The sequence below is a fragment of the Sorex fumeus genome, unplaced genomic scaffold, assembly GCF_029834395.1.
Source record: "Sorex fumeus unplaced genomic scaffold, SorFum_2.1 ptg000094l, whole genome shotgun sequence".
Lineage (NCBI taxonomy): Eukaryota > Metazoa > Chordata > Mammalia > Eulipotyphla > Soricidae > Sorex > Sorex fumeus.
The window spans coordinates 20,919,355-20,946,247 of NW_026606151.1; the positions used below are offsets into that span (position 1 = coordinate 20,919,355).

The 26,893-nt window shown below is 46.3% G+C and overlaps 2 protein-coding genes and 6 non-coding genes across 8 annotated transcripts in view; 4 read left to right on the forward strand and 4 right to left on the reverse strand.

Moving 5' to 3' along the window:
* The window catches only part of LOC130040153 (uncharacterized), a 249,284-nt gene that overhangs the window by 31,394 nt on the left and 190,997 nt on the right, over positions 1-26,893 (forward strand). Inside the window, exon 3 of the mRNA XM_056132168.1 lies at positions 6,282-6,293. Within this exon, the coding sequence (XP_055988143.1) occupies positions 6,282-6,293 (12 nt within the window). The remainder of the gene's footprint in view (positions 1-6,281; positions 6,294-26,893) is intronic.
* On the reverse strand, positions 2,374-2,447 carry TRNAI-AAU (transfer RNA isoleucine (anticodon AAU)). Its single transcript has one exon. It is a non-coding gene; the product is annotated as a tRNA-Ile (tRNA).
* On the reverse strand, positions 3,397-3,469 carry TRNAV-CAC (transfer RNA valine (anticodon CAC)). Its single transcript has one exon. It is a non-coding gene; the product is annotated as a tRNA-Val (tRNA).
* On the forward strand, positions 9,136-9,217 carry TRNAS-CGA (transfer RNA serine (anticodon CGA)). The gene has a single exon. It is a non-coding gene; the product is annotated as a tRNA-Ser (tRNA).
* On the reverse strand, positions 13,468-13,550 carry TRNAL-UAA (transfer RNA leucine (anticodon UAA)). Its single transcript has one exon. It is a non-coding gene; the product is annotated as a tRNA-Leu (tRNA).
* Positions 14,211-14,283, forward strand: TRNAV-AAC (transfer RNA valine (anticodon AAC)). Its single transcript has one exon. It is a non-coding gene; the product is annotated as a tRNA-Val (tRNA).
* Positions 16,350-16,423, reverse strand: TRNAI-AAU (transfer RNA isoleucine (anticodon AAU)). Its single transcript has one exon. It is a non-coding gene; the product is annotated as a tRNA-Ile (tRNA).
* PRSS16 (serine protease 16) lies at positions 18,831-26,417 on the forward strand. The gene is made up of 12 exons (XM_056132118.1): positions 18,831-18,840; positions 19,584-19,744; positions 21,478-21,577; positions 21,711-21,840; positions 22,571-22,694; positions 22,910-22,987; positions 23,085-23,132; positions 24,192-24,482; positions 25,304-25,445; positions 25,851-26,030; positions 26,107-26,252; positions 26,349-26,417. Exons 1-12 carry the CDS (start codon positions 18,831-18,833, stop codon positions 26,415-26,417), a joined length of 1,479 nt encoding a protein of 492 aa, XP_055988093.1.

The window sequence follows — 26,893 nt, forward strand, 5'->3', positions numbered from 1 at the left end:
TAGTGGTGTTCTAGCTGGTTTTAGATAGCAGTAACAGACAATTGTTTTCAGACAACAGTAATAGAATGTAATCGGTTACACTCTCAGTTTTTAAAGTCTCACGTTGGTTGCAAAATTGAATCTAGTCTCCTTAAGGCCTCTACTTCAATTGGAGATGTCCATCACTTTTCTATGAGGTCTTAGCATGATATGAATAAAAATGAAGTGTGGTCTACTTTAGATTTAGTGAACCTCTCTGCTGCAAATTGTTGGCATATTCCTACTGTATATTTGCATGGAATTTGAATGAAATGAAATGAAAATATTTGCATACTCATGACTTGTTATAATGTTAGATCTCCAAATTGTCTTCTCTGTAAAAAAAAAAATGTTTACTGCTTCTATAAATGTGATGAAGCGTTCATTTTCTTCTTTAAAAATAGTCTGGGGGCTGGAGCGATAGCACAGCAGGTAGGACCTTTGCCTTTCACGTGGCTAACCCCGGTTCAATTCCCAGCATTCCATATGGTCCCCCAGCATCGCCAGGAGTAATTCCTGAGTGCATGAGCCAGGAGAAATCCCCTGTGCATCGCTGGTGTGACCCCCCCAAAAAAAAATTTGTCTGTATGTTTTTGTTATGTCTGTTCTTCAATTAGTCTGTTTGAATGTATTGTTTTTAATATGAGCATTACACACTCATCACCCACACCTGGCTGTCCTCGCCAGGGCCCCTTGGAGGGGAGAGGGTTGAGTTTCCCTCCCCGCCCCGAGCAGAATCCCGGCAGCCGAAGACCTCCAGAACCAGCCACCATGATGCTGAGACCACTCTCCACATGCACGAAGGTACCAGCAGAGGAACAAAGGCATGCGGGTCCCGGGGCTGAGATCTCCAAGCCTGCTCGGATTGGGGCTGAGCATCCTCCACCCAGATCCTCCATCTTCCAGTAGGCAGGGGTCACACTCACCAACTGCCACCCCCCCCAATCCCATCAACGGCCAAAACCCAGAGACTATAAAACCCAGCTCCCAGAAGCGCATGGCCGCATTTGCGGCTGTGCAACATCTTATCTCATTACTTTGGACAAGCTGGCAGGCTACCGAATGTAACCTGCCCACACGGCAGAGTCTGGCAAACTCCCCGTGGCATACCCAATATGCCAAATACCACTACCAATGACGGGTCTCATTCTCCTAACTCTGAAAGAGCCTTGAATATGGCACTTTTTAAAAAAAAATCTCAGGGCTAGGAAGAAGGAGACGTTACTGGGGCCTGCTTGAGGCAATCGACGAACAACGGGATGATTGTGACACACTCATCAAGAGCAAAATTTGAGATCTGAAAGATAAAAATAAGTGCAAACTGGGGACCAGAGCCTCCTGGTCTATTCCCAGTCTGCCTGCCACCTCTCCCACCCTGGTCTTCCTTGAAGTCAGGCCACTGGGTCCGTGTGCCACCACCACCCACCCCCACACACCGCCTTTATCCTTCTTTTTTTTTCTTTTCTTTTCCTTCACCTTTTGCTTTCCTTAAGCTCCCAAAATATTTTCACTCCTTCCAATGCTTAAAAAAAAAAAAGGATTACTATGGAAATATAAGTGAGATTGACTAAGGAAGCAATAACTCAAACATGGTGCAGGGACCAATGCGTGCGCATCCTTTTTGAGGGCTACATCCTTCCATGGAGAACAGTGACTGACTCAGTGTTGGAATCTGAAAATACGTTTTCCCTAGAATGGATTCATAACGGCTACCTACCAGTCCTCTATTGATTACACAATAGCCTTGAGTATTTAAATACTAGCAGGATTTCCAAAGCGCTCTACCGGTTTGTAGAAGGTTCAGCACTTTGTCAACCAATGACCATTTGGCAAAGGCCAACTCACTCCATGTTAACGCTGTGTACACGCAATTGTTGGCCTGCTGGAGGCATCTCCAGAACAACTCCCAGGCAGAGAAAACGGAAAATGAAAGGCCATTTCCTGAATATGCTAGGACGATGTAACTTACCGACTTAACCCTGTAAAAATGACGTCTGAACCAAGTGAGCACCCTAACACCACATAAAGGGGGGAGTGAGGTAGGGAAGGTGATTTTTATTTTGACAATTTTAGCTTCATCAAAATGCTGTTGCTTCCATTTCTCCAGAATACAAGACAACTCTCTCGTTCTTCCTATTTCCGGCTGCTTAGATGCTCCGGGCCTTACTGACATTTAATTTGGGAAATCCATCCTGACTCTAGTACATTTCCAGAAAAATGAAAAATGTATGGCTCAAAGGAACCTTACAATCGGATCACTCAGAAACTCTAGGAAATATCTTTTGCTGGAAACAAGCAAGTAAGCACTTCCCTGGGTGATAGGCTTAATTGGAAGTTTTGATTTAAAAGGATTAGTGGCCCGTACGGGGATCGAACCCGCGACCTTGGCGTTATTAGCACCACGCTCTAACCAACTGAGCTAACCGGCCAGCCTGCACAGCGACTTTTACTCAGGCACCTTAACTTTTTTCTTCCTTATAGAAAGTTCTAGTTCTTCAGTTTCGTCAAAGGGAAATTCTGCTGCCGCTCTAAGCGGGCTGCTCTTCTGCCTGAAAAAAAAAACGGCTTTTCCCAAACCGATCAAACAAAACTTGCAGAAGTCCCGGCGCGGGGTTTCACTGCAGCTGCCCGGAGAGTGCTCGGGACAGACGAGGAGGTCCCGAGCCCGTGACCGTCGCGGGCCGAGCCGCCGCCGCCGCGCAGCCCCCCGAGGAACGCGGCTCCGTAGGCGGGACGCGGCTTCTCGGAAATAACTCAGGGCAGCTCCGCTGATCGGGGCCTGGGGGACCCCGGAACCTGAGACCCTCCCGCCGCCCGGACCTCGCGGTGGGCCCGCGACCTGGAACTTGGCCTTGGGGAATGAGGAAGTGTCGGACTTGGCGCCGCAGTCCCGCCACCGGGCGCGTGGTGGCGCCCGAGAGTCCCTTCCCCGACTGCTGCCCCCGCACTGGCCGTTCCCACTCGCGCCGCGACGCTGCGGGGAGGCGCGTGCTCATTCCTCGAGGAATAAACTGTGCGGCCGCGAGGGGGGTGTGGGGGGGATCTTTAACCCCTTGCTGGCCATCGAGACTTCAAATGAAACCAACGTGGTTCGTGGAACTGGGGACCCGGGGAGGGCCGGCCTCTATTTCCTCGGTTACTTTTCTCGCGGGGGGGGTCTTTAGATTTCGGGGAACCCGCAGAGGTCACGAGGGGGAGGACACGGTCCAGCCTAGCCACGCCGCATCACGGACTCTCGTGTGACTCCGGATTTTAAATCCAGGGCGAGGGCAACCGTTTGTGGCTTTAGTTTGGCTTTAGTTATTTGTAAATAAAAGCAGGTCAGATTTTTCGGAAGGATTTTTCAGTGGGGACAGAAAAAAACTACGAGCTCAGCGTTGTTTCCGCCCGGTTTCGAACCGGGGACCTTTCGCGTGTGAGGCGAACGTGATAACCACTACACTACGGAAACTGCCGCTGGCCAAGCCAGCCCCACCCAAGGGTAATTGAAGAAACTGTGCCCGTAGGCCCCAGAGTTATACTAACGGTTCTTCCAGGGCTTGTGGATCGCTGGGATGCATTTCTTTCCTCTTTCCCGGTTCTGAGTAATAAACAACTGACTACCAAATAAAAGTTTGACTCAGGGTACCAATTCTGATAAGTTAGTCTATCAGTGGGCCCCAGACAATAGTTTACTAGGTTTTAGAGTTGTCAGTCTGAAAAGTAACTCAAATAGAGTATTTTTCGTTTTTTTTTGTTTTTGATATTAGGCCGTGGAGGAGAAACTTGGTTAATAGACTATCAGTTATTTTCTTTTTGAAAACCTTGTTTCAATGCCCATCATTCCTCTCCTTAGGAGTATTATAAATCCTATAATTGGACAATTAAGGGCAGTCTGTCTAGCCATAGAATGCCCTTGACTATTTCCCTGGGCTAACTCAGTATCCCCTTTTTGATGACCACTGCAGTGCATATCTACTATTTCTTTGGGGCCTGTGCTGGTTCCAATAGCTTGAAGATTTCTTCTCCATACTTTATTGAATTCTCTTTACCTGTTAGCTCTACCCTTTTCTTGCTTATTGCAGCATGAGCATCTAAGACTAAGAAAGCATATTTAGAATCAGCATAGATATTTACCCTAAGTCCTTCGCCAACTGGATGAGAGTAAATACTCCTCTCTTCTCGCTGAAGATCCCCTGGTAAGACTTCAGTTTCCAGTGTCCTGGTAAGACTAACAACAGTATATGCAGCTTTTTGAGTTCCTTCATTAACTAGGCCACTGCCATCAGTAAACCAGCGTGGTCTGGATTATCAACTGAGTTGTGACCCCAATTCTTGCACAGACTCCAAGCTTGGAAAGCCTGAGTAGCATCCTGGAGAATGTATTGTATGGGTGTGAATTAATGATTTTTTCCTTATTTTTTTTCCAATGTAGGACATGAGTATACCTGACACCTATACCTATATAGATGTAAGAGGCACAGCATAATGATTTAACTTATATGTTCTGTGAAATGATTAGCTCGCCTGGAGGATTGGAGTACAAAACCTTCCCATGTTGTCATCCTTCACCCATTTCTCTGTCCCTGCCATTCCCTCTGACACTTATCATTGGATGACAGAAAATAACCCTGGGAACTGGAATTAGGTTACCTGAGCTCAGGAGATGGTAGCAAGCCACCAGCACTTTCTCCATAACTTCATTTGTCTCTGCCTCTGCAGACAACTGCGGGGGGCCTCCGCCAGACCACTCTCCGGCCCACGGAAGTGGCCCTATGGTCCATAGGTGCAGGGAGGGACTGACCGAATGAACACAAGACAGAAGAGACATAATGCAGTTTAGAAGCAGAGAGAAAAAGGGACAGGACAGAGCAGATAGGACAGCAGACAGGACAGGACAGGACTTTATTCAGGGCAGCAGGGGTATTATATACTTTGCGAGCAGGAAACTATGCTTACATCACAGAAGGCAATTACATCACTAGGTCATATCATATATGGTTAGGAGAGTTACAAAGACTATATGTTTCATATGCTTGGTTAGTCAGTGTCAGTCACTTCTTATTCTTGGGCTAGCTGTGACAAATGTTTTCTTTTAGATAACCATACATAGCTCAGGATATGCATAGGCTGTGGTCAGAGCAGATGCAGTACCAGATTTACGCAAGTCAGGACCCGCTTGTTCAGGGTCACAAAGGCCAAGATAACCATACATAGCACAAGCACGACGTAGGCTCTTGGTAAGTTAAAGGGCCAGCTTCCCACACACAACCACCATCTTTGACACCAAAAACAAATGCACAGCCTCAGAGAGTCAGCATGCGTGTGCAACCTCAGAGAGCCCACACCTATGTAGTGACCTCAGAGTGCCAGCATGCATATGCCATCCCATACATCCAAGCAACAATCCTCACAACAAAGGGAATTATTAATATAAGAGTCATTTTTTAGTGTGTGTTGTAACAAGCAATAAAAACTAAACTATTCTGTGCCTGCCTAGGCTTGGGAATAAATGAGAAACTGGGGACAATGGTGGAGAGAAGGTCTCACTGATAGTGGGATCAGTGTCAGAACATTGAATGCCTGAAACAGCTATGTTATGAACAACTTTGTACATCAGGGTGTTTAAATAAAGTTTAAAAATACAATAAATGCACAAAAAGGCAAATAAAATAGTCTTTCTTTGCTTGACAGGAACTCAAAGACTTCCTCACAAATTATAACAATTTTTTATAAGCCTTCCTGCTATAGTCAGGATAACTTTTTTCTCTTGGTTTACTGCTCAAATTCACTCACACAAGAATCAAGACCAGATTCTAAGTCATTTCACTTCTGGATACCATGCTTATTTTTTTTTAATCAGAGTTGAACAAAAACACTCTATTAAAGTTTTTTTTTTGTTTTGGTCTGAGGAATAAATGCCAAATTGGCAATATTTGGCAATAAAGTGCAAGCAATCCAATTGCTCTTGATAAGACCAAGAACAAACAAAGTCTTTCCAAAGTGATTGCTAAGAAGAAAACTGACTTAGGAAAAACATAAATTCTTATCTTGGGTAAAGGTTAGGAATAGGATAGAGACAAAGGAAGAGAAGAATCTGCATAATAATTCACTAACATCAGGGTTTGTATTTTAGTCAGGAATCTTGCTAAAAATAGAGATTCCTGAAGATCTTTATTTTCTGGAATGAAATAAACTAAAAAGGTGAAAACAATCTCAAGCACATTTCAGGGATATTATAATTACTCTACACTTCCGGACTATAATCCCTAGTACCTGTGTAGATACAGATTGAGGTTAGCATGCCCTGCACGAGGAATTTCTTGTGGCCTTCCTGAGGTGGTTGTCTTGTAAGATTCTCTGAGATGTATCACTCTCACTACTTCTGCCCCTTTTTTTGATACTTCAGATGGTCAAATACAAAGTGTAACCCAGAAGTAGGTCTGATACACAACCAAAGAACTGCTCAATCTTGCCAATTGGATGGAAACCTGGAAAACTGAAACCTGGGAATGGATCTAAAGAGTAAAGGATCAAGGTGAAAGGAATATAAAACGGTATCAGACTAAATGCACTGATAAGGTGTTACTCAACAGAGATACCTGATTTGATGTGTAAACTCAAGGGGGACTAATTGGGATTGAGATTAACTGGGACGAATTGCCATTTGTTAATTTTTAATTCCATGATAAATACACGGATTCAGAGCTTGGTGATTCTGTAATGGCTCTTCCTTATAGACCGGAATTACGGTGCAATCTGTGGGCTCTGAGCTGGGTTTCCCAAACACAGTGTCTCCACCTTGATCGGGTCCAACCCTGGCACATTCCCTGTGAACAGAAGGGTGTTATAAGAGAATGTACTGTGATACCTCAGGATGGATACGTCGAAGTCTTAAGCCTCAACTTGGTGACAAGCCAGGAAGACCTGTGGGGAGTTAATAAATTGGGTAAGTCACATGGATTAAAGTCCTTATAGCAAGAGAGGAACACCAGAATGCTCTCCTCCTCCACAGTGCACAGACAAAAAGTCACAGGAGGGGACACTGAGACGGAGTCTGTCTGCAAGTCACAATGAATCCCTTACCAGAAGCACACCCTAAGGAAATTTTTATCTAGGACGTGATCTGTGAGACAGAAGAATTTTCTAGAATCAAGTCAGTGTAGAGAAAAGCCTAGTCCAGAAAGAACAAAGGCACATTGACTCCCCTATATCCCCCCAAATTTATATTATTATTCTTCCTAGCCTTCCTGGAAGTCCATATACCTAAGTAATAGTGCAGTCGGGAAAATGAGGAAAATAATTAAACTTTTGAGGGATTAGTCAATGACTAGGACCTGGCATTCATTCCCAGAGATACAAAACACTGTCTACCAGACAATGAAGGACGAACAATCAATGAAGTTTGGCCCCTGGTCCATTTTACTATAGGCATCGTGGGGTCCCTGAGCCTACCTTGTGGTGATTTCTCCAAATCTAGACAAGCATCTCTCTTGTTCCTGCGATGAATGGAATAAAGATAATTAGGATATACAAAGCCAAGTGGGAGCATTGAAATTCCTCTAAAGCAATAATAAATCAAAACTAATACTCTATTCTGGGCAGACTACAGAGGTTAGAGCACCAAGAACTTACAAGTCCTTTCAATTTGCAGGAGAAATGGTTCACATTCTATCTCTGTTCAATTCACTGATTCAGCAACAGAGGGTAAACGAATTGTGTACAAATGAACTGTGGAGGGAGATGTGGTTTAAAGGGATCAGATAAATCTGCTCTTTCGGGTGTCATTTTATTACTGGAGAATATTCATACAAGTCTCAGGCACCAATTTGCATTCACCCTGCTTAAAGGTAAGGTAAAGGTAAAGGCCCTCCCGTTGATCGTCGATTTGCTCGAGCAGGCCCAGTAACGTCTCCATTGGAGACTTTGTTGTTACTGTGTCTGGCATATCGAATACCCTGCTTAATCATTGGAAACTGTGAATTTGCTCTTGTTTAGCCAAATCAGCTGTGTACCTAATATGTTCTATCTCAGAGGCAGATCAAGTCTTTAAATTAGTCTAAAGAGACTTTATACCTTACCATTGGAACTTAAAGTTGTACCCTGTACCCTGTAGAGATAGTTTTGACAGGAAGATAATAACACCTACTCTAGAATATTGTTAAGGCATTTGTTTGTGAGAAGGTGAGAAATAATCTCACAAAAAGTAATTCTTACCACCCTGTGAAACTCTAAGGGTTCAGCTGCTTAAAACAGGATGAGTCACTGCATCTGACTCTTCATTACTGAGGAAGCAATGGGACCTGGATCCCCTTCTATGGATTTGTGAATTAACATCAGAGAATATCACGCTAAGGGACCTGAAAAATTCCCTTGGCTTGATCCTTGGTCTTTAGTTCTTGACTGCTAGAGATTAGATGGAAGACAGTTATTGTTTTAAGACCGTTCCAGAACAGCCTGACCTTCCACTTGAAGATAATCTCCTAAGAACACACCAGGTTTTACTTATGTGTAGGCACTTAGTGGTCTTCTTTCTCTTAAAAGTGCACCGTATTCCACTGAGCAGTTATGCCATAAGTTTATCTAATAAAATGATTCTGAACTCTTAGGTTTCTAGTTTTACTCTTGCAAGTATAAACTTGAGCATAATACAATCTCCCAACTGCCAGTAGATCCCCGGCATTTGTAGCGATGCTATATCAAGAGACAAAGGCTTGGGAAATGTTGATGAATTCTGCCACACTGTCCTCGGTGGAGACAAAGTAGAGCGCATTTATCTCTGGAGAACATGATGAATAGAATCTCAGGCCCATTTTATACAGCTCACTAGGCAATCCATGAAAATTGCAGAAAACACTGAAGATAGAAGGATTCTTATAATTAATGCAGGAATAATGATGTTTATAAAGACTATGATGTTAGTGGGGGGCTAGAGAGAACAGGTCCAGTTAAAGAGGCCAAGCAGTGGCCACGTGGAGATATCTGATGAGACGCCTTGGGAAGTGACCTCCTTTTGCTGTTTGCTCGCTCTAAATTTACCAAGTAAACTAAAAGAGACAACATCAATAGGAAGAAGTACAGCGGCTGGACCATATATGTATATAGCTCTTCAGATAGCAGCCAATAGGCAAGTACCGAGCTGTGATGGCCGAGTGGTTAAGGCGTTGGACTCGAAATCCAATGGGGACTCCCCGCGCAGGTTCAAATCCTGCTCACAGCGGATGCTAGCATTTTTCTAAATCACACACCTGGAGGTAATCCGTCTTTCTTCTTATTCTACCAGAACAGAAATAAAAATATACGTAAATGAAGGCAAAATTTCCACCCTGAGCTCCCCGTTGGCCCTCCGTTGGCCCTGCCCCTGGGCAGGATTCGCTGCTCCCCGGAATTTGCACCCCTCACTGCGTTGACCTCTTGCTGGCCCAGCATCTCTGAATCTAAGCTGCCCTCTCGGGTGATCCGCAGGCAGCTCGAAGCCTGGAGCTGAGCCGCCAGAACTGACACTAGCATTGCAGCAAGATTTGCTTTCAGCTGCAAGGAGCGACAGATGCCAATGGCAAACAGCAACATTACATTTGTAATACAGTTCCTCGAGTCGGCGGGAACTGCAAAGATCTGGACTCATCAAGCTCTCTCTCAAGGCTTTGTGGGAGAATGAGGAAATTGAGGTAGAGGACGTACACAAAAGGCAATGAATCTACTTGAAAAGAGGCATCTGGATCCAGGTTTTCTTGCACCCTGACCGCCCTCGGACCAGACCGTTGTGCATCCCTCTCGGAGGGGAGATTCTCATGTATCTCACTTTTCTCTTTCCACTCGCCTGCTGCGCCTAAGTCGATCCCTTAAACATAGCCAGTTTATGTAATGATGAGTGATATTCTTTAATTTAGTAATTTCGTCATTTCGCTGCACTCCTAGATTCTTAGGTGAATTTGGCTCTTAAAATATTTAATTTTATTGAATTCTTGCCTTCATCTGGTCTAATTTGGAAGGGTGAGCGCTTCCGAATGTTCTGCTCTGAAAATTCAGACCTTATTCCTGAAAGTAAAAACTGATTTGTTTCCTCTATAGTTAGAGATGGTCCGATGGAGGGTGAGGTGGCGAACATATGCTCTAATACCTCAGGCAGGCCCTTTAATCCACTCTTTTTCCTGATGCCAAAATTAAAAATGACATGAACCACTAAGTATTGATCATACAGCATTAAAAAGTAAATCAGGCAAATGACACTGATGAATGAACTGCATAAATTAATGAAGCATTTACATTACATGCTTGTAGTTTAGTAAAAACAATAGAAATAAGAATATACGCAGATGGAGGGAAATGAGTGAGTAATTCTATCGCATGTATGATGCTCCCAAACAGAACTTTTATTTATTTATTTATTTATTTATTTATTTATTTGTTTGACTACCCCTGACTGTGCATAGGTCTTATTACTGACTCTGAGCTCAGAGATCAGTTCTAGCGTTGTTCAGGGATCTATATGGCTGGCAGAAATCAAACCTGGTGGGCCAAGAGCAACACATTACCTGTTGGACTATACTGAACTATCTCTCCAGCCCCCCAGAAATAGAAAGCTCTATTATAAATATCTTAAAGGAATTTCATTTATGGGAGCTGTAAGGAATTCTAACTTATTTAATGAGTCATTAATTTCAATAAATTAACCCTTAGCTTTACCAGAATCTGCAGGTCTTTTTGATTCAATTCTCTGTACCAGAACATAGGAAGTCAACTGTTTTCTCAATGTCAGAATGAACAGTGACAATTTATGGTCATTGAGAAGTTAGGAAAGCACTGCATCAGATCAGAGACTCCAAAGGAAAGCACTGGATCAGATCAGAGACTCCAAGTTTGACTCCTAGCTCTCTTGACTTTTGTCCCATTTTCTTTTAGCAAAATACATTCTTGGGTGAACTTTCTAAATTGAGAAAAGAAAGAATTTATAAGGCCCTACAGAAAGTAATACCTTTGCCCCTGCTCTTTGGTCTAATGCTTCCACAAAGCACCATCTGGGTAATTCCTTAAGTGTAAGTAGATGCGCAAAGAATCTCTCTTTGAAAATGCCCTTTTAAAAACTCTTTTTTTTGATATTGGAACATTGTATGACTGAGACCCAGTCATGAACAGCTTTGTGGTGATTTACCTCACTGTGATTCAATAAAAAAAAAAAAAAATAGGTAAATTCATGTATTTTGAAGCATGTCCTAAATAGATATTTGTCAAATATATATATTTTATTTATATCCCAGGACCTATTATCTAGTAATGTTGGGCCAAAGATGTTCATATTAGATTCATATATAATGTGTGGCAGAGTATAAGTACAGTGCAATATAGCATTGTGATCATGGGAAATTCAACTCAGGAATATATTTAAAATAAAATAATTATAAAAGAGTCTGGCAAACTCCCCGTGGCATATTCAATATGCCAAAAACCAGTAACAATGATGGGTCTCATTCTCCTGACCCTGAAAGAGCCTCGAATGTGGCACTTTCTAAAATCTCAGGGCTAGGACGAAGGAGACGTTACTGGTGCCTGCTCGAGGAAATCGATGAACATCAGGATGACAGTGATACAGTGATAAAAATAAATAAATAAAAGAATAAAAACTATTTTTTTCTACAGATACTTAAAGAGGGAGTTGGCCAAAAGATATCTTTGGGAAGAGCAACTTTTAAGAAAATCAAGTAGAAAATATTATTTGGCCATAATAAGGAAAGAATGCAAGTACAGTTTAGCTAAATATTTCTCATAAACATTTCTTTCTCATATAAGCTAAAAGAATTATTTTCCGTGGACACATGTAGATATATATGTGTGTAAATGTGACAAATAGGCGTGCATAAGTATATGAGCATAAACAAACTCTTAAAATATAAATATGTTAGAATATACATGAAGAGTATATGCAAAAAATTAAACATAGCAACCCTATTAGGATAGTTGAAAAATTTACTATATTGATCTTTGAGTCCCAGAACTTATTGAATCACTTATTTGTACTTGATAATTTTGTGCATGCTAGCCATTGAGTACAGAAATACTTACGATTGGTGACCATTTTAATTCTACCCTGGTGCTTTCTTTTCTTTTTCTCAAATAATTACATTGAATATTATTTAAAAAATTATTTTCAAAAGATTGAAGCTAATTCATTCTTCCTAAATTGCTAAGCTTGCTAAGTAGACATTTTGTTGACACTTTTTGTATATAATCATGTGAACAGATCAGTGATAAGTTAAGTGAGCAAAGATTTCGCTGCTATAATATTATTCACTTTGTCCTGATTTATATAGAGATGGATTTGATATGTCATTTCAAAAGCAACAGGATATAATTTTCTCTCCCTGCATTGTCTTCATGTTTTTTAAATACATTATTTATCTATTTTTATATTGACATCAAAAATGAGTTTTAAAAAGTAAAATAATAATAGTAATAATTTAATTTTTTGAAAGTCTCTCAGGACTTAAACTATAATAATTACATTCTTTTAAAGAAAAATATCAGGAGGATAACTCAGAAAAGATTCATGGACGAGTTTCAATTTGAGGGAAATTGGGAAAATGGTTAATAAATTCAACAAATAAGCAGTGTGAGGGTTAAGTAGGTGTTGGAGATGGAAAACTAGACGTTCTAAGGAAGGGCAGGGATGGGACATACATAACTTTTTGGAAAACTGTGTGTGTGTCTGTCTGTTGGTGGTGGTGTCATACATATGCATGTGTGTACATATATATGTGCATATATTTTTATGCATATATACATTTTATGAAGACGAAAGATGATAAATTCTCTTGCAGAAAGAAGAAATGAATCAAGAAGATGCTAAGAAAGAAATAGCCATAGAAATGGTGATGGCGTAAATAATGTGTTCTCCCAATTATAATCACTGCAAAAATAATTGATACTATCGCATAAAGCAATTTTTACTTCAAGTATAATTGCCTAAAGCAAAGTAGTAGTGACATGTGGTTATAGTTATTTTCACTCGGAGGCAAAACTCTTAAATAACACGACAGATAGGAGTATACTGCCGAAACTTCTCGCATTATGCAAGAAGCAGCATAATTTCATTTGAAAATAGAATTTGATTAAAGGTATAGAGGAAACCTTAGGGAAAGCACTAGAGATTGTCTTATAAAATACAGATAAACAAGGCAATAGTGATATTATTATGAAGAGTTAAAGAGTTAAAATTAAAGAATTAAAATTAAATAATGAAGACTTAAAATTAAAAAATGTAAAATATTCATTTATTTCAAAGACAGGTCGGAAAAACAAAGCTTATAACTACCTCAATACGTGAACCAATAGTAGCTTTTAATCCCAACAGGAGAGTAACACTATTTGTAAATTATGTAAATCCATCAGCTTCTGCTTGAAATAGTAAAGTATCCAACACTTGCCTCTGTGTCACAAGTTATTTTCAGTTAAAAACAAGCTGTACGCTTCAACTACCGGGAGTGGGGTTCGAACCCACGCGGACATATGTCCATTGGATCTTAAGTCCAACGCCTTAACCACTCGGCCATCCCGGTAACGGCTAAGAACTTTGATCTCAAATACTATTGAGTCACAATAAGATACTGTGGTTGGGCTGATCAAGGGGTGCATTCACACTTGATTGTGACGCCCACACATTTGAAAAACTTTAAAATTGAACCACTGTGAATGACCGAGTTGCAAACATGATTGAGTTTCATACTACAACGCACCAATACTTCACCAATGTCTACTTGCCTCCACCAATGTTCACAGTTTCCCTCTTGCCCCCCAACCTGCCTTTATAGACTGAGGAGAACCGGAATCTAGGCCCGGTCAGTCGTCGGGTGAGAGGTGAACTGTGAGGAGTTAAGTCGGGGATGCGAGAAGGAGCTGTCAAAGAGGGGTGTGTGCATGGCCTTATATTAGTCTACTGTGACTCTTGACAATTGCCTCTTTTAGCTGCCACTAAACGGAATCCGTTTCTCACTGCAACTTGGAGGCGAGCAATTTTTTTTGTAATTGAATCCCTTCCCAGGAACCCAGACTTAGAACGCAAAAGGAGGCAGATCACTTCTGCCTTTTGGTCAAGAAGAGCAATTTAGGACAAAGCGGTTAGGGTACACAAACAAAATTCAAATACATTCCAATGATTAAAGCTCCACTGAGCCGTGGATTTTACCCATCCAGAAAGGCACCGAGGACACCAAGCAAGGGTTTCCGTAGTGTAGTGGTTATCACGTTCGCCTAACACGCGAAAGGTCCCCGGTTCGAAACCGGGCGGAAACAGCTGGGATAATTTTATTTCGCCCCCGAACATTGCCAGGAGTGCCTACGTGGGGAGCCAGGACACCCGGTGTGGCCCCAAAACAACAAAAACTGTCGTTTTCACCCCTCTCTACATCTAAGCAGTTTAAACTAGAAGAATTTTGTCACAAGTGCAAAACTGAGCCTTGGAATTTCCCTTCCCTGCACGTGGGCTCTGCATGGGCTGGGCGGGCCGGATGTGAACTGGAATTCTTGTACTCAGATACTCTTCTGAATGCTTCCATTCATGCCTTTCAGACTTTATATTACTTCCTTTTTAAAAGGATGCTTAAAAAAAAGAAAAGAAAATCTTTTGTTTTTAAAAAGGGATCCTGTGCCAGATCTATAAGGAACATTTTTGGGAGGAAAGAGAGATGGAAGCAAAGAAATTTATGTTTCTTTCACCATGATGCCTAGAAGAAATCACTTCAAACATGAACTCACGAACTGGACGGTCGCAGTCAAAGGAGCAAAAATAGGCACATTCCACATATAGTTTAAGGACACATCCGAGGGATCCTTGAGAAAATGGTGGTGGTGGGGGGGGGGGGGGGGAGTGAGTGAAATCAGAATCAAGATGACCGAGGGTGTTCGTGTTTTCTCTTGTTGCTGAAAATCTAAAACGGATGGAGACACTAACTATAATGAGGAAGACTGCGTGTAGCGGAATCCTTAGGGAGGAGCAGGGAATTTCATTTTAGACATGCTTTAAGAAACTACCTCTGGACCATGTAGAGTTACTGGGGAGGTGGGAGGCGGGAGGGGGTGGTGGGGGGTTTGGAGATGGCGGTTGAGGGTAAACTAGAATTATATTTGTTATTACTTTTCATATCTGAAACTCTTCTGTTTTTAAACCATATTGTTTTGACTTCAGGGTCTTTCTATGGAAGCCATCATCAGGTTTGGCAAACAAAATCTCAACATTTGTAAACACTCTGATGACAAGACAGCAAATAGGGACTTCACCAACATCTACTGAATGCCTACCTTGGGTTCAGAACTTTCTCAGCAGGAAGATCCACAAGAAGGCAGTCTACCCTTGTGGGAAAAAGTTCTTTATTGAGCTCCCATTTGACCCAGCAATACCACTTCTGGGAATATATCCCGGAGATGCAAAAAGGTACAGTAGAAATGACACCTGCACATGTATGTTCACTGCAGCACTGTTTACAATAGCCAGGATCTGGAAAAAACCCGAGTGCCCGAGAACAGATGACTGGTTAAAGAAACTTTGGTACATCTACACAATGGAATACTATGCAACTGTTAGAAAAGATGAAGTAATGAAATTTGCATATTAGTGGATCAACATGGAGAGTATCATGCTAAGAGAAATGAGTCAGAAAGAGAGGGACAGACATAGAAGGACTGCACTCATTTGCGGAATATACAGTAACAGAATGGAAAACTAACACTCAAGGATAGTAAAGATAAGGTCCAGGAGGATTGCTCCACAGCTTGGAAGCCGGCCTCACATGCTGGGGAAAAAGGCAGCTGAGATAGAGAAGGGACCACTAAGTAAAGGATGTTTGGAGGGCCCACTTGGGATGGGAGATGTGTGCTGAAAGTAGACTAAAGACGGAACATGATGGCCACTTAATACCTGCATTGCAAACCACAACGTCCTAAAGGAGAGACAGTGTAAAAGGGAATGCACCTGCCACAGAGGCAAGGGGGTGGGTGGGGCTGGGGGGGATGGTGGGAGGGATACTGGGAACATTGGTGGTGGAGAATGGGCACTGGTGGAGGGATGGGTACTCCATCACTATATGACTGAAATATAAGTACGAAAGTTTGTAAGTCTGTAACTGTATCTCATGGTGATTCATTAAAAAAAAAGAAAAAGAAATTCTTCTGGATGTTGACTGCTAATTTTTTTTAAATTGAAAGGGAAGATGTGCATAATGCTTAATTTTGCTTAGTTTATCAATAAGAGATAATGATTTTAATATTTTTCATGAGTGGTGTTAAAAATGGGTTTAGAAATGGTTTAAAAGATCTTTTTCTGTTTTTTTGATAGTTATAAATGAAAGGACCATAAAAAGGAGTGGCCCGTACGGGGATCGAACCCGCGACCTTGGCGTTATTAGCACCACGCTCTAACCAACTGAGCTAACCGGCCCCACTTGAGAAGTAGGTTTTACCTAATGAGAGTGAAGTTTGTGGACGTTTCTGTATCCAAAACAAAAACAAAAAAACATAAATTTTATTCTTTCTCCTCTTCAAAGGTATCTTTTTTAAAATTTATTTATTTAACTTTACAAACAACTAACATTGCTTCTTTAAGCTTCACCATTTTTTTTTTAAATCTCTCTTTCTGCACTGGCGGAAAGGAAAAAGATAAAACCAAAACTACGTGTGACAGAAAAAAGAACTTCTCATCTTCAGTGAAAAATTAAGTCCTCAAACCCAACTATAGAAAACACTTATAATAAACATTTAGGAGAAGCTTCCTTTTTCAGACCCTGTCCTTTCCACCTGTCCCTGGGTTGGAATTTGGAACTGATGAACCTTGGTCCGATTTGAGAAAATGCCTGGCAAGTCCCCTACCTCCTGTACTATCACTCAGGTCCCCAAACTCACTTTCAAATAGTTTAGATATTACAGATGAAGCAGTAAACACAACAGAAAAAAAAAAACTGCCTCTCGTAAACTTTGATCCTGGGAACTTTTGGTAAGAACTGTACTGACAAATAATCTCTATCCAGCTGTGACGGCAGAGGGCAGGGACAGAAATTGTGTTATTTTATGATCGTGGTACAATAACATCCACCTGGTAAGGTGAGAAAGGAAACTATAGTATGAGAAAACAAGATTTGCAAGTGTTTGGAGGAGAAGCACCCCTGTGAGAGTGAAGACTGAACGATCTGTGTGGTCAATACTTATTATTTTGGAATGTGAAGGAATGGATGGTCCCACGATGGAGTCTAAAGGAAGCCAGTGTGTGTGTGTGTAGCAGTGAGTCCTGGGGAGAGGTAGGAAATCAAACCATGACCTCAAAGAGGAATCGAACATGGGGAACTTCGAAGATCATTTCTTTCGATTTTTTCACTTGACCAAAACTTTCGATTTTCGTTAGACTGAAACTTTAGATTTTTTACTTTGCACAAAGTAAGAAAGTTTTAAAACAAGGAGTGAAATGAGTGAACTTATGGGGTGGAGACTGAACGGAGACTGGATCACATGGCAGATGTAGGGAGAGGTTTCTGTGATATTCCACAGTGAGGGAGGAAGAGGATGGTGGCTTAGAAGATGGAGGGCGAGAGGTGAGGAAGAGCTGGATTTTTTAAAAAATTTCTATTAGTGAAACACCATGAGGTACAGTTGTAGACTTACAGATTTTTGTGCTTGGGTTTCAGTTATACAATGATCAAATACCCATCCCTCTACCAGTGCCCATTTCCCACCACCACGGATCCCAGTATCCCTCCCACCCCTCTTCCCCCCCATCCCACCCTGCCTCTGGGGCAGGGCATTTCCTTTTGTTCTCTCTCTCTTATTGGGTGTTGTGGTTTGCAAAAGAGGCATTGAGTGGCAACCGTGTTTGGTGTATAGTCTACTTTCAGCACGCTTCTCCCATCCTGGGAGGATCCTCCCAACACCCTTTATTTGGTGCTCCCTTCTCTATCTGAGCTGCCTTTTCCCCTAGCATGTGCGGCTGGCCTCCAAGCCATGGAGCAAACCTCCTGGTACTAATCCCGGCCACTCTTGGGTGTTAGTCTCCTATTTTGTTACTTTATGTTCCCCAGATGAATGCAATCTTTCTATGTCTATCCCTCTCTTTCTAACTCATTTCGCTTAGCATGATACTTTCCAAGTAGTACCACTTGTATGTAAATTTCATGACTTCATCTTTTCTAACAGCTACATAGTACTCCATTGTAATGGGGTACTCCAGTGTAAATGTACCAAAGTTTCTTTAACCAGTCATCTGTTCTCAGGCACTCGGGTTTTTTCTAGATTCCGGCTATTCTAAACAGTGCTGCAATGAACAAACAAGTGCAGATGTCACTTCGACTATACTTTTTTGCCTCTCTGGGATATATTCCCAGGAGTGGTATTGCTGGGTCAAATGGGAGCTCAATTTCTAATTTTTTGAGAATCGTCCATACTGTTATCCAAAAGGGCTGAACCAGTCGGCATTCCCACCAGCAGTGAAGGAGGGTCCCTTTCTCACCACATCCGCGCCAACACCGGTTGCTTTTGTTCTTTTGGATGTGGGAAGAGCTGGATTTGGGATCTGTGCGTCCTGTTCCTTCTCTTTGTCGTTGGTGGGAAAGCGCATTGAGTCACAGAGAGAGATGACCGCCCATACCTCCATTCTCGTTGGGCAACTGCTAATGGACTATTGTAACCACATCAAGTTTGCATTGCTAAAGTGCTCTGAAGAGTAAAGAATAAATCAGGAAAGGACCAGGAAAGGGTTACTGGGTGGTCATCCTGAAGCCCCTTCAGAACAGATAACGCCTGACTGGAGGCCAGATTGAGGTGAAGGGAACAGTCATCCAGGCTGCGGAGTAAGGACAACCATGGCCGGTGGTGAGCAAGAGAGTCTGCGGGGGACAGGAAGAGGGAGAGCTTAGGAAGCCGGATGGGCTGGAGAAGCAGAGAAACCCAAGTAGGGAGGAGTTGGTTGAAAAGGAGGGGGAGGACTGCGGAGCAGAGCAACGAAGAGGACTTGAACACGAACCAACAGGCGGAGAGAAAGGACAGCAAGAAACCCCAGCACAGAAAGGGGACAGGGAGATACGGCACAGAACGTGAGAGTGTGAGGTTGAAAGAGGGAAACTGAGGCCCGAAGCGTGATACCGAGCGCCTACGGGAGGGAGAGAGAGCACAGTGCCAAGAAAGAAGCAGTTCAGGGGCAGAAAGAAAAATAAGTGGCTGTTGAGGTGCCACTCCAGCAGGCTTCTCAGGTGTCTCTGCCCCGCGTTAGTGACCCCCACAGACGCTTGACAGGAGTGGCGGCGTCTGGAAAGAAACCCGAGCTCCAGGAAGGCTGCATGCGGGTATGCGGTGTATGGACCTGCATCTGCTGCTATGCGGTGCATGGTCCTGGGGCTGTGATAAAGGTCCTCAGTGAGCTGGGGACAGGGCCCCGTGACACAGCTCACAGGACAGCATGGCGTCAGGGCCTGCATTGTGGCTGGGCCTTCTCCTCTGGGTGTCCACCTGGGCTTCCTCCGCTCCAGGTAGGAGAGGCTGGGGGGTTGGCAGGGTCCCCAAGGGGACCTGGCCTGACTTCTGCCCCCCCCCCCCCCCCCCCCCGCGGTGTCCCCCAGCCTTCCTTCTAAGGCGCCTGGGAGAGCACATTCAGCAGTTCCAGGTCACCTCTGCCGTGGGCCTGGGCCTGGGCCCTGGGCCTGGGGCGCTCCCCAAAGAGGGATGGTTGGAGCAGCCCCTGGACCCGTTCAACGCGTCTGATGGCCGGTCCTTCCTGCAGGTGAGGGCCCGGGTTACCCTGCCCCTTGCCGCCCTTTCCTGGCCCTCAGGTCGCGTTTGCTCCTCTTACCACAATTCAGTCCCTGTCTCTGTCCCTCACTCATCCTATGTCCCTGGTGAGTGTCCCTTGAGTGTGTCTTCATCATACTTCTCCGTCCCCTCGTCTTCTTTATTTTTCCTATATTCGTTTTTTTTTTTTTTTGGTTCCCTAGTCTCTGTCCTCTGGTCTTTTTCTTCACTCTGTCACTCTCTCCATCTCTCCTCTTTCCAGTGTCCTTCAGATCCACCTTTAGTATGACTCACTTGAGACAATCTAATGAGACCTTTGGGGGATAAAGTTCACCTGTATAGGTGCATGAGCCATTCGGATTTTCCTCTCGTTGTTCTTAATTCTCCTCTCCTCACTATTGCTAAACTGTGTTCTTGTAGAATCGATCTGTTTCCAGTAAATATTTTTTTAAAAGTATCCACATAGAATTATTTATATCATTCATTTTAATTTACATATCTGTAAAACAGAGTTTTTGAACATCATTTACAATTCTGTAAAGTTCAGCAATTTATAGCTTTAAACTATAAACATCTTATCAACTCATTCCTACTTTGGACAACCTGGCAGGTTACCGAATGTAACCTGCCCACACGGCAGAGTCTGGCAAACTCCCCGTGGCGTACCCAATATGCCAAATACCAGTAACAGTGATGGGTCTCATTCTCCTAACCCTGAAAGAGCCTTGAATATGGCACTTTTCAAAAAATCTCAGGGCTAGGACTAAGGAGACGTTACTGGGGCCTGCTCAAGGCAATCGATGAATAACAGGATGGTTGTGATTGTGATTGTGATATGTGTAGCCGTCACCTCCTCCATGGAAAACAAAACAAAACAAAAATCTTCCCCATATGTGAGATATAAAGAAACACAATCAGAATAAAGGGCCAGAGACATCTAAGCTAGAGAGTTTGCCTACAAAACTGAGCTTGCCTGGGGGGCGGGTTGTGGGAGGGATTCTGGTGGTGGCTGTGGTGGAGAAATAAGAGATGCATGAACCCACCATGAACAGGATTGTAAATCACAGTGCCTCAATAAGAGGGAAAGAAAAAAGAAGAAAATAGCTATTAAGAAGTGAACAGGGGCTGGAGCAATAGCACAGCAGGTAGGGCGTTTGCCTTGCACGCAGCTGACATAGGTTCGATTCCCAGCATCCCATATGGTCCCCTGAGCACCGCCAGGAGTAATTCCTGAGTGCATGAACCAGGAGTAACTCCTGTGCAACGCTGGATGTGACCCAAAAAAGAAGAAAAAAAGAAAAAAAAAAAGAAGTGAACAACTCTACCATTTTTCACATTATCTCAGTCCACAGTCTCCAAGGGCATTTCAGCTACTCCTAAAATCATCTGTCTTTGTTTCTTATTGGACAAATCTTCTTTCTATTTATGGCATGCTAGCCACCCTCCTTCATCCTGAAAACTAGAGGAAAGACCATTAAAAAAAAAAAGATCTGCTTTAGTAAATCCTAAGCCTAGCTAGGAGGGACAAAGAGGAGAGAAATAGAGGAATAACCCCAGGCATATACTATATTCCACATACTATGAATTAGAATGAATTTCACTAGAGTGTGAATCCCACATACTATGAAGGATGCAAAGAACAACGCAGAGGGTAGAGACTGGAACCAGCAGAGAATAAAGATCAAGAGGTCCTCAAATCCATATCTTCCTCCCATCCCCTCTCAGCGCTACTGGGTGAATAACCAACACTGGAGCAGCCCGGGGGGCCCCGTGTTCCTGCATCTGGGGGGCGAGAGCAGCCTCGGGCCTGGATCAGTGATGAGAGGTGAGAGCGGGTTGGGGGAGGGGAGAAAGAGCCCCAGGACGCCGGTGGTACCAGCCAGGGGAGCTGCCTGTCTGGGTACCGGGAATCGGGCTCCCGGGCTCACTTGCTCGCTCGCGTCCTGTGCTCTCCGCAGGGCATCCTGCAGCCCTGGCCCCAGCCTGGGGGGCCCTGGTGATCGGCCTGGAACACAGGTTTTACGGCCTGAGCGTACCCGCTGGGGGCCTGGAAATGGCCCAGCTCCGATTCTTGTCCAGTCGCCATGCGTGAGTGAGGGTGGGACCTGTCTGCGGGTCACCTGTGTCACCCCAGCATCTCCGCCTCGTCGCCTCGCCTCCCCCCCAGCCCACAGTGCCCCTCTGCGATCCTGTGATTCCTCCCCTTGTGATATTTTAGGTCATTTCTGGGTCTCTGGATCTCTCCTCGCTCTCTGTCTCTGTCTCTGTCTCTCTCTCCCCCTCCCCCAATCTCTGACCTGTCTGATCTTCACTGTGGTCATGGGGTCTGATGGGCTCTGGTCCCCCATTCCACTGTCTCACACTCTCACTCTCAGCGGGCTCCAGTGCTCCTGAGGTTCTGCACACAGGGCTAGCACACAGTGCAAATCTTGGGGTGGGAAGGAAACAGGGAAGGAGGAAACAACCCAACACTCTTTCTCTGATGTATCTCCTCTTCCCCCAGGAACTTCAGTCCGCCCAGCCTGGGGCCCCTCCTCTTCCTCGGCTGCTCTTTGCGCCTCCTTCCCCCACTCCCTGCCATCTGCTTGTGAAGTTCCCACTGAAACTGCCTTGGTTTCCCTCCCCCACCTAGCTCAGAAGGGAAGGTTTGGGGAGATCCAGGCGCCGAGGGGGTCCCTTCGGCGTCGATGCGGGGGTCCTCGTGAGGAAAGAGCGCTGGCTTGGGGGTCAAACCGTGCCCGTGCCTGTCTGCTGCGCGCCTGGATGGTGGGGTCGCCTGCAGGATTCCAGGGATGACCCACCGTCCCTCCGCCCCCAGGTTGGCAGACGTGGCCTCCGCCCGCCTCGCTCTCACTCGCCTCCTCAACGTTTCGGCCTCCAGCCCCTGGATCTGCTTCGGCGGCTCCTACGCCGGCTCCCTGGCGGCCTGGGCCCGGCTGAAGGTGCAGGGGCAGGAGATCGGGCTCGGGGGGCGCCTCTCAGACAGCGGGACGGGCTCCCGCACCCCATTCCCCGGCCCCCCAGGGCGGTCCTCACAACATCCCGGTGCACAGACGGTCGGGGCGAGTCTAAGATCCCACGAGTGACACAGAGGCGAGGGGTTAGGGGGTACCCGGGCCCAGCGCCGCCCCCAGGCTGACGGCATCTCCCCCTGCAGTTCCCCAACCTCGTCTTCGCCTCGATTGCCTCTTCCGCCCCGGTGCGGGCGGTGCTGGATTTCTCCGAGTACAACGACGTAAGGGCAGCAGCGATGACGGCGGCGGGGCCCGGGGAAGAGGGGGAGGAGGGAAGCATGGAGGCCCCTGAGACCTGTGCCCACGACCCAACTCCAGGTGGTGTCCCGGAGCCTGGCGAACACCGAGATAGGCGGATCCCCCGAGGTAGGAAGTGGACTCTAGTCCGGCACCAGTAGGCAGAGGCTCGCGAAGAGGTTCCCTGGGGACCCGGGAAAAGAGGGTGAAGCCTGCAACGTCGAGGGATCTTAAGATCAGGACCTTGGAAAGAGGGCGGATTTGAAGACGGTGGAATGAGGAGTCATGAAGAGGTCGATCCTCAACAAGGGCGGGCCTGGGAAGGGCCGGGGTGGGGTCTCGAGAGGGAGGAGCTTCAATGGGAGGCGGGGTCTTGGAGGGAGGAGCTTCAATGGGGCGGGGCCCTGAGTAGGGAGGAGTTCCAATGGGGCGGGGCGAGCTATAGGCGGGGCTTGAGATGGGCGGTGCTTCAATGGGGGCGGGGCGAGTAGTAGTAGGCGGGGCCTTGAGAAGGGAGGAGTTCCAATGGGCGGAGCGAGTTATGGGCGGGGCCTAGAGAAAGGAGGAGTTCCAATGGGGCGTGGCGAGTCATAGGCGGGGCTTTGAGAAGGGAGGCGTTCCACTAGGGCGGAGCGAGTCATGGGCGGGGCCTAGAGAAAGGAGTGCCAATGGGCGTGGCGAGTCACGGGCGGAGCCTTGAGAAGGGCGGAGCTTCAATGGGGCGGACCGAGCCAGAAGCGGGATCTTGAGATGGAAGCAGCTTCAATAGGGCGGGGCGAGTCATAGATGGGTGGGGCTCTGTAAGGGGAGGAGCATCGTCGGGGTCGATGAGCCTTGAGAAGGAAGACGCTCCAACGGGGGCGGGGCGTCACGGATGGACCCGGCCTTGAGAAGGGAAGAGTTCCAACGGGGGCGGGGCGTCATCGATGGGCGGGGCCTTCAGAAGGGTGGAGCTCCAATGGGGGCCTTGAAGAGAAAAGAGCTCCAAAAAGGTTGTAAGGGGCGTGGCCTTGAAGCGGGGAAGGCGGGGCCCGTGTCCAGAGGGGCGGGGCCGAGAGCCGAGGCGGGTTCGACGGTACCGGGTAAGAGTTGGCTTCGTCCACCCAGAAAGCGGATGCTTGGGATTGGTGGGCCCAAAAGCCCAGCCCCGAGGCTTGGCGAGCGCCACCTCTCGCTCCCTCCCTGCAGTGTCGCACGGCCGTGTCGGCTGCCTTCGAGGAGGTGGAGCGGCGGCTGCGCGCGGGCGGGGCGGCTCTGGCGGCGCTGCGGACCGAGCTGGGCGCCTGCGGGGACCTGGGTCGCGCCGAGGACCAGGCGGAGCTGCTGGAGGCGCTGCAGGTGCTGGTGGGCGGCGCGGTGCAGTACGACGGGCAGGCGGGGGCGCCGCTGAGCGTGCGGCAACTCTGCGGACTCCTCCTCCCCGAGGGGGGCAACTGCAGCCGCTCCGCGCCCTACGGAGGGCTTCGTCGGGCTGTGAAGGTGAGTCCCCAGATTCCGGATCGACCTCCACTGTGTGAACCCGGGCAGGCGGGGACCCTTCCCGAGTCTCACTTTCCTTTATCTGTAAAATGGGAATGGCGTCGGGGGGCGGGGAGGGGGTGCGAAACCCTGGAGGGCAGGTAACGCGCTCTGCAGGGAGCCCGCCCACTGGATGAGGTTGCTGGAGATTAACATGATTGTCTTTTTTTTTTTAGTTTATTATTTTTTTTTATTTTTAAAAAAAGTTTTATTAGTGAAACACCATAAGGTACAGTTGTAGACTTACAAGTTTTTGTGCTTGGGTTTCAGTTATACAATGATCGAGTTCCCATCCCTCCACCAGTGCCCATTCTCCACCACCACTGATCCCAGTATCCCTCCCAACCCCGATTGTCTCTTTTGAGTCGCTTGTTCCGACCTCTTTCTGGGACCAATAACAGTTCCTTGTATATCAAGGGCTCATTTACTCCTTCTAGAACGAATGGGGAGTAGTGTAGCTCGGAGGCAGAGTTCTCCTAAAGACCGAAACCCTCAGCTTCGAAATCCACAGTTGCAATCCTTCAGTCCAGCGCTGTCTGGGCCATATGTGACTTCATTGCACTCACAGTAACTAGGAGAGAGGCACTCTGACTCGCCCCGTTTACAGTTGAGGAAACTGAGGTCCAAGAGAGTATCGGTTACAGTTATCTAAAAAAAAAAATGCCACCCAGGAGAGCTCAGGACCTCAGAACTCTGACTGTTGGCTTGTGTGTATGGCTGTGTATGCCTCCAGGTCGTGACTTGAAGGGAGGATGTTTGTATGTAACTGTATTGTCCTCTAGGTTATTACGAACAGCCTGGGCCAGAGATGCTTAAGCTATTCCCGAGCAGAGACCGTGGCACAGCTGAGAGACACAAAACCCCAAGTGTCAGGCGTGGGTGACCGGCAGTGGCTGTATCAGACCTGTACCGAGTTTGGCTTCTGTGAGTAACTGGGGCAGCCCTCACCCCAAAGCAGTTGTTCTTTGCAATGCCTGGACCAGCCATTGCACAGGTGCCCACCGCGATCTCAGTTCCCTGGACACTCTCCCGACTGCTGAGCTTCCAGAGTGTGGCTGGAATAGGGACCAAGAAGCTGACGTCCTAAGTGGCGGTCACAAGACTCCCATATACACACTTAATCCTGGACAGAACTGCTCTTCACGGTGTGTCACACGCGCCCCGTCTCAAGCCTTGAAAGTGTTACTGAACCCAGGCTCAGGTGCTCAGAAGCAGTAACTCCCGAGAAGGATTGGTGCAGGCAATGAGAAGGGTCGATTCAGGTGCCAGCAAACCGAGAAGATGGTGCATTTGTCATGACCCTACACTTAGCGGTACCTGTCTCCGCAGATGTCACCTGTGAGGGCCCGCGATGCCCCTTCTCCCAGCTCCCAGCACTGCCCTCCCACCTGGAGCTCTGTGAGCAGGTGTTCGGGCTCTTCCTGTCCTCCGTAGCCCTGGCCGTGGCCCGGACTAACGCCTTCTACGGTGGCCAGACGCCCGGAGCCAGCCGGGTGCTGTTTGTGAACGGTGAGTACGGCGACACCAGCACCGACTCAAGCCTGCACTGCGCCTGCTCACAGGTGGGTCCCTCCTTTCTTCCCAGGAGACACAGACCCCTGGCACGTGCTAAGTGTAACCCAGAACTTAGGAGCCACGGAGTCAGCCCTTCTCATCCCTAATGGCTCCCACTGCTTGGACATGGCACCTGAGAGATCCTCAGATTCCCCCAGCCTCCGTCTGGGGCGCCAGGTGAGGCAGGACGAGCGCTGGGTGATTTGCATCCTCATTTGCATGCCACACCCCTAATCACTCGCTGCCTGATTTCAATTCTCCGCCCCTCCACAGACCATCGTCCAGCAGCTGCAGACCTGGCTCCGACTGGCAAAGCCAAGCCAGGTGGAGGATGGGGTCTGAGCCCATCCTTGCGAGTCCATCTCAGTCCTGGATCTGTTCACTCCACTGGCTGGTAGGGCTGCGGCTTGTTTTTGAACAAGGCAATTTTCAGGAATCTGCTCGCAGCGCCTGTTCACTTCCAGCTGACTGCAAGCATCTTGACCAACCAAAAGCGTTTTGTTTCCAAGGATCATGTAAATGTAAATGGATGATGATAATTCTCTTTGTGAATATTGGCATTCTGAATATCAAATAAATGTGATTCTTTTTTGTCGATGTCATGCCTTCCTCTTACTGATCAGGTTCAGCTGAGATTCTGCTCGGTCCCTGGGCTGGTCATCTAGCTACGGATCTCTCTGGACCTCAGACACTCTGCTTTTACTGTATCTAGGTGGGAAAGAAACGCATGTGAATGAAAAGACAGTAGAAGAAAAAATGAATCAGATATAGAACTGTAGAAATTAGCATTAGATCCGATACCTTGAAGAAAGCAGCTA

Bases quoted from the DNA above. Each gene is read 5' to 3' on its own strand.
- PRSS16 (XM_056132118.1), top strand. The intron at 19,745-21,477 runs GTGAGGGCCCGG...ATCCCCTCTCAG, and splicing joins ATGGCCGGTCCTTCCTGCAG to CGCTACTGGGTGAATAACCA. The intron at 21,578-21,710 runs GTGAGAGCGGGT...TGCTCTCCGCAG, and splicing joins GCCTGGATCAGTGATGAGAG to GGCATCCTGCAGCCCTGGCC.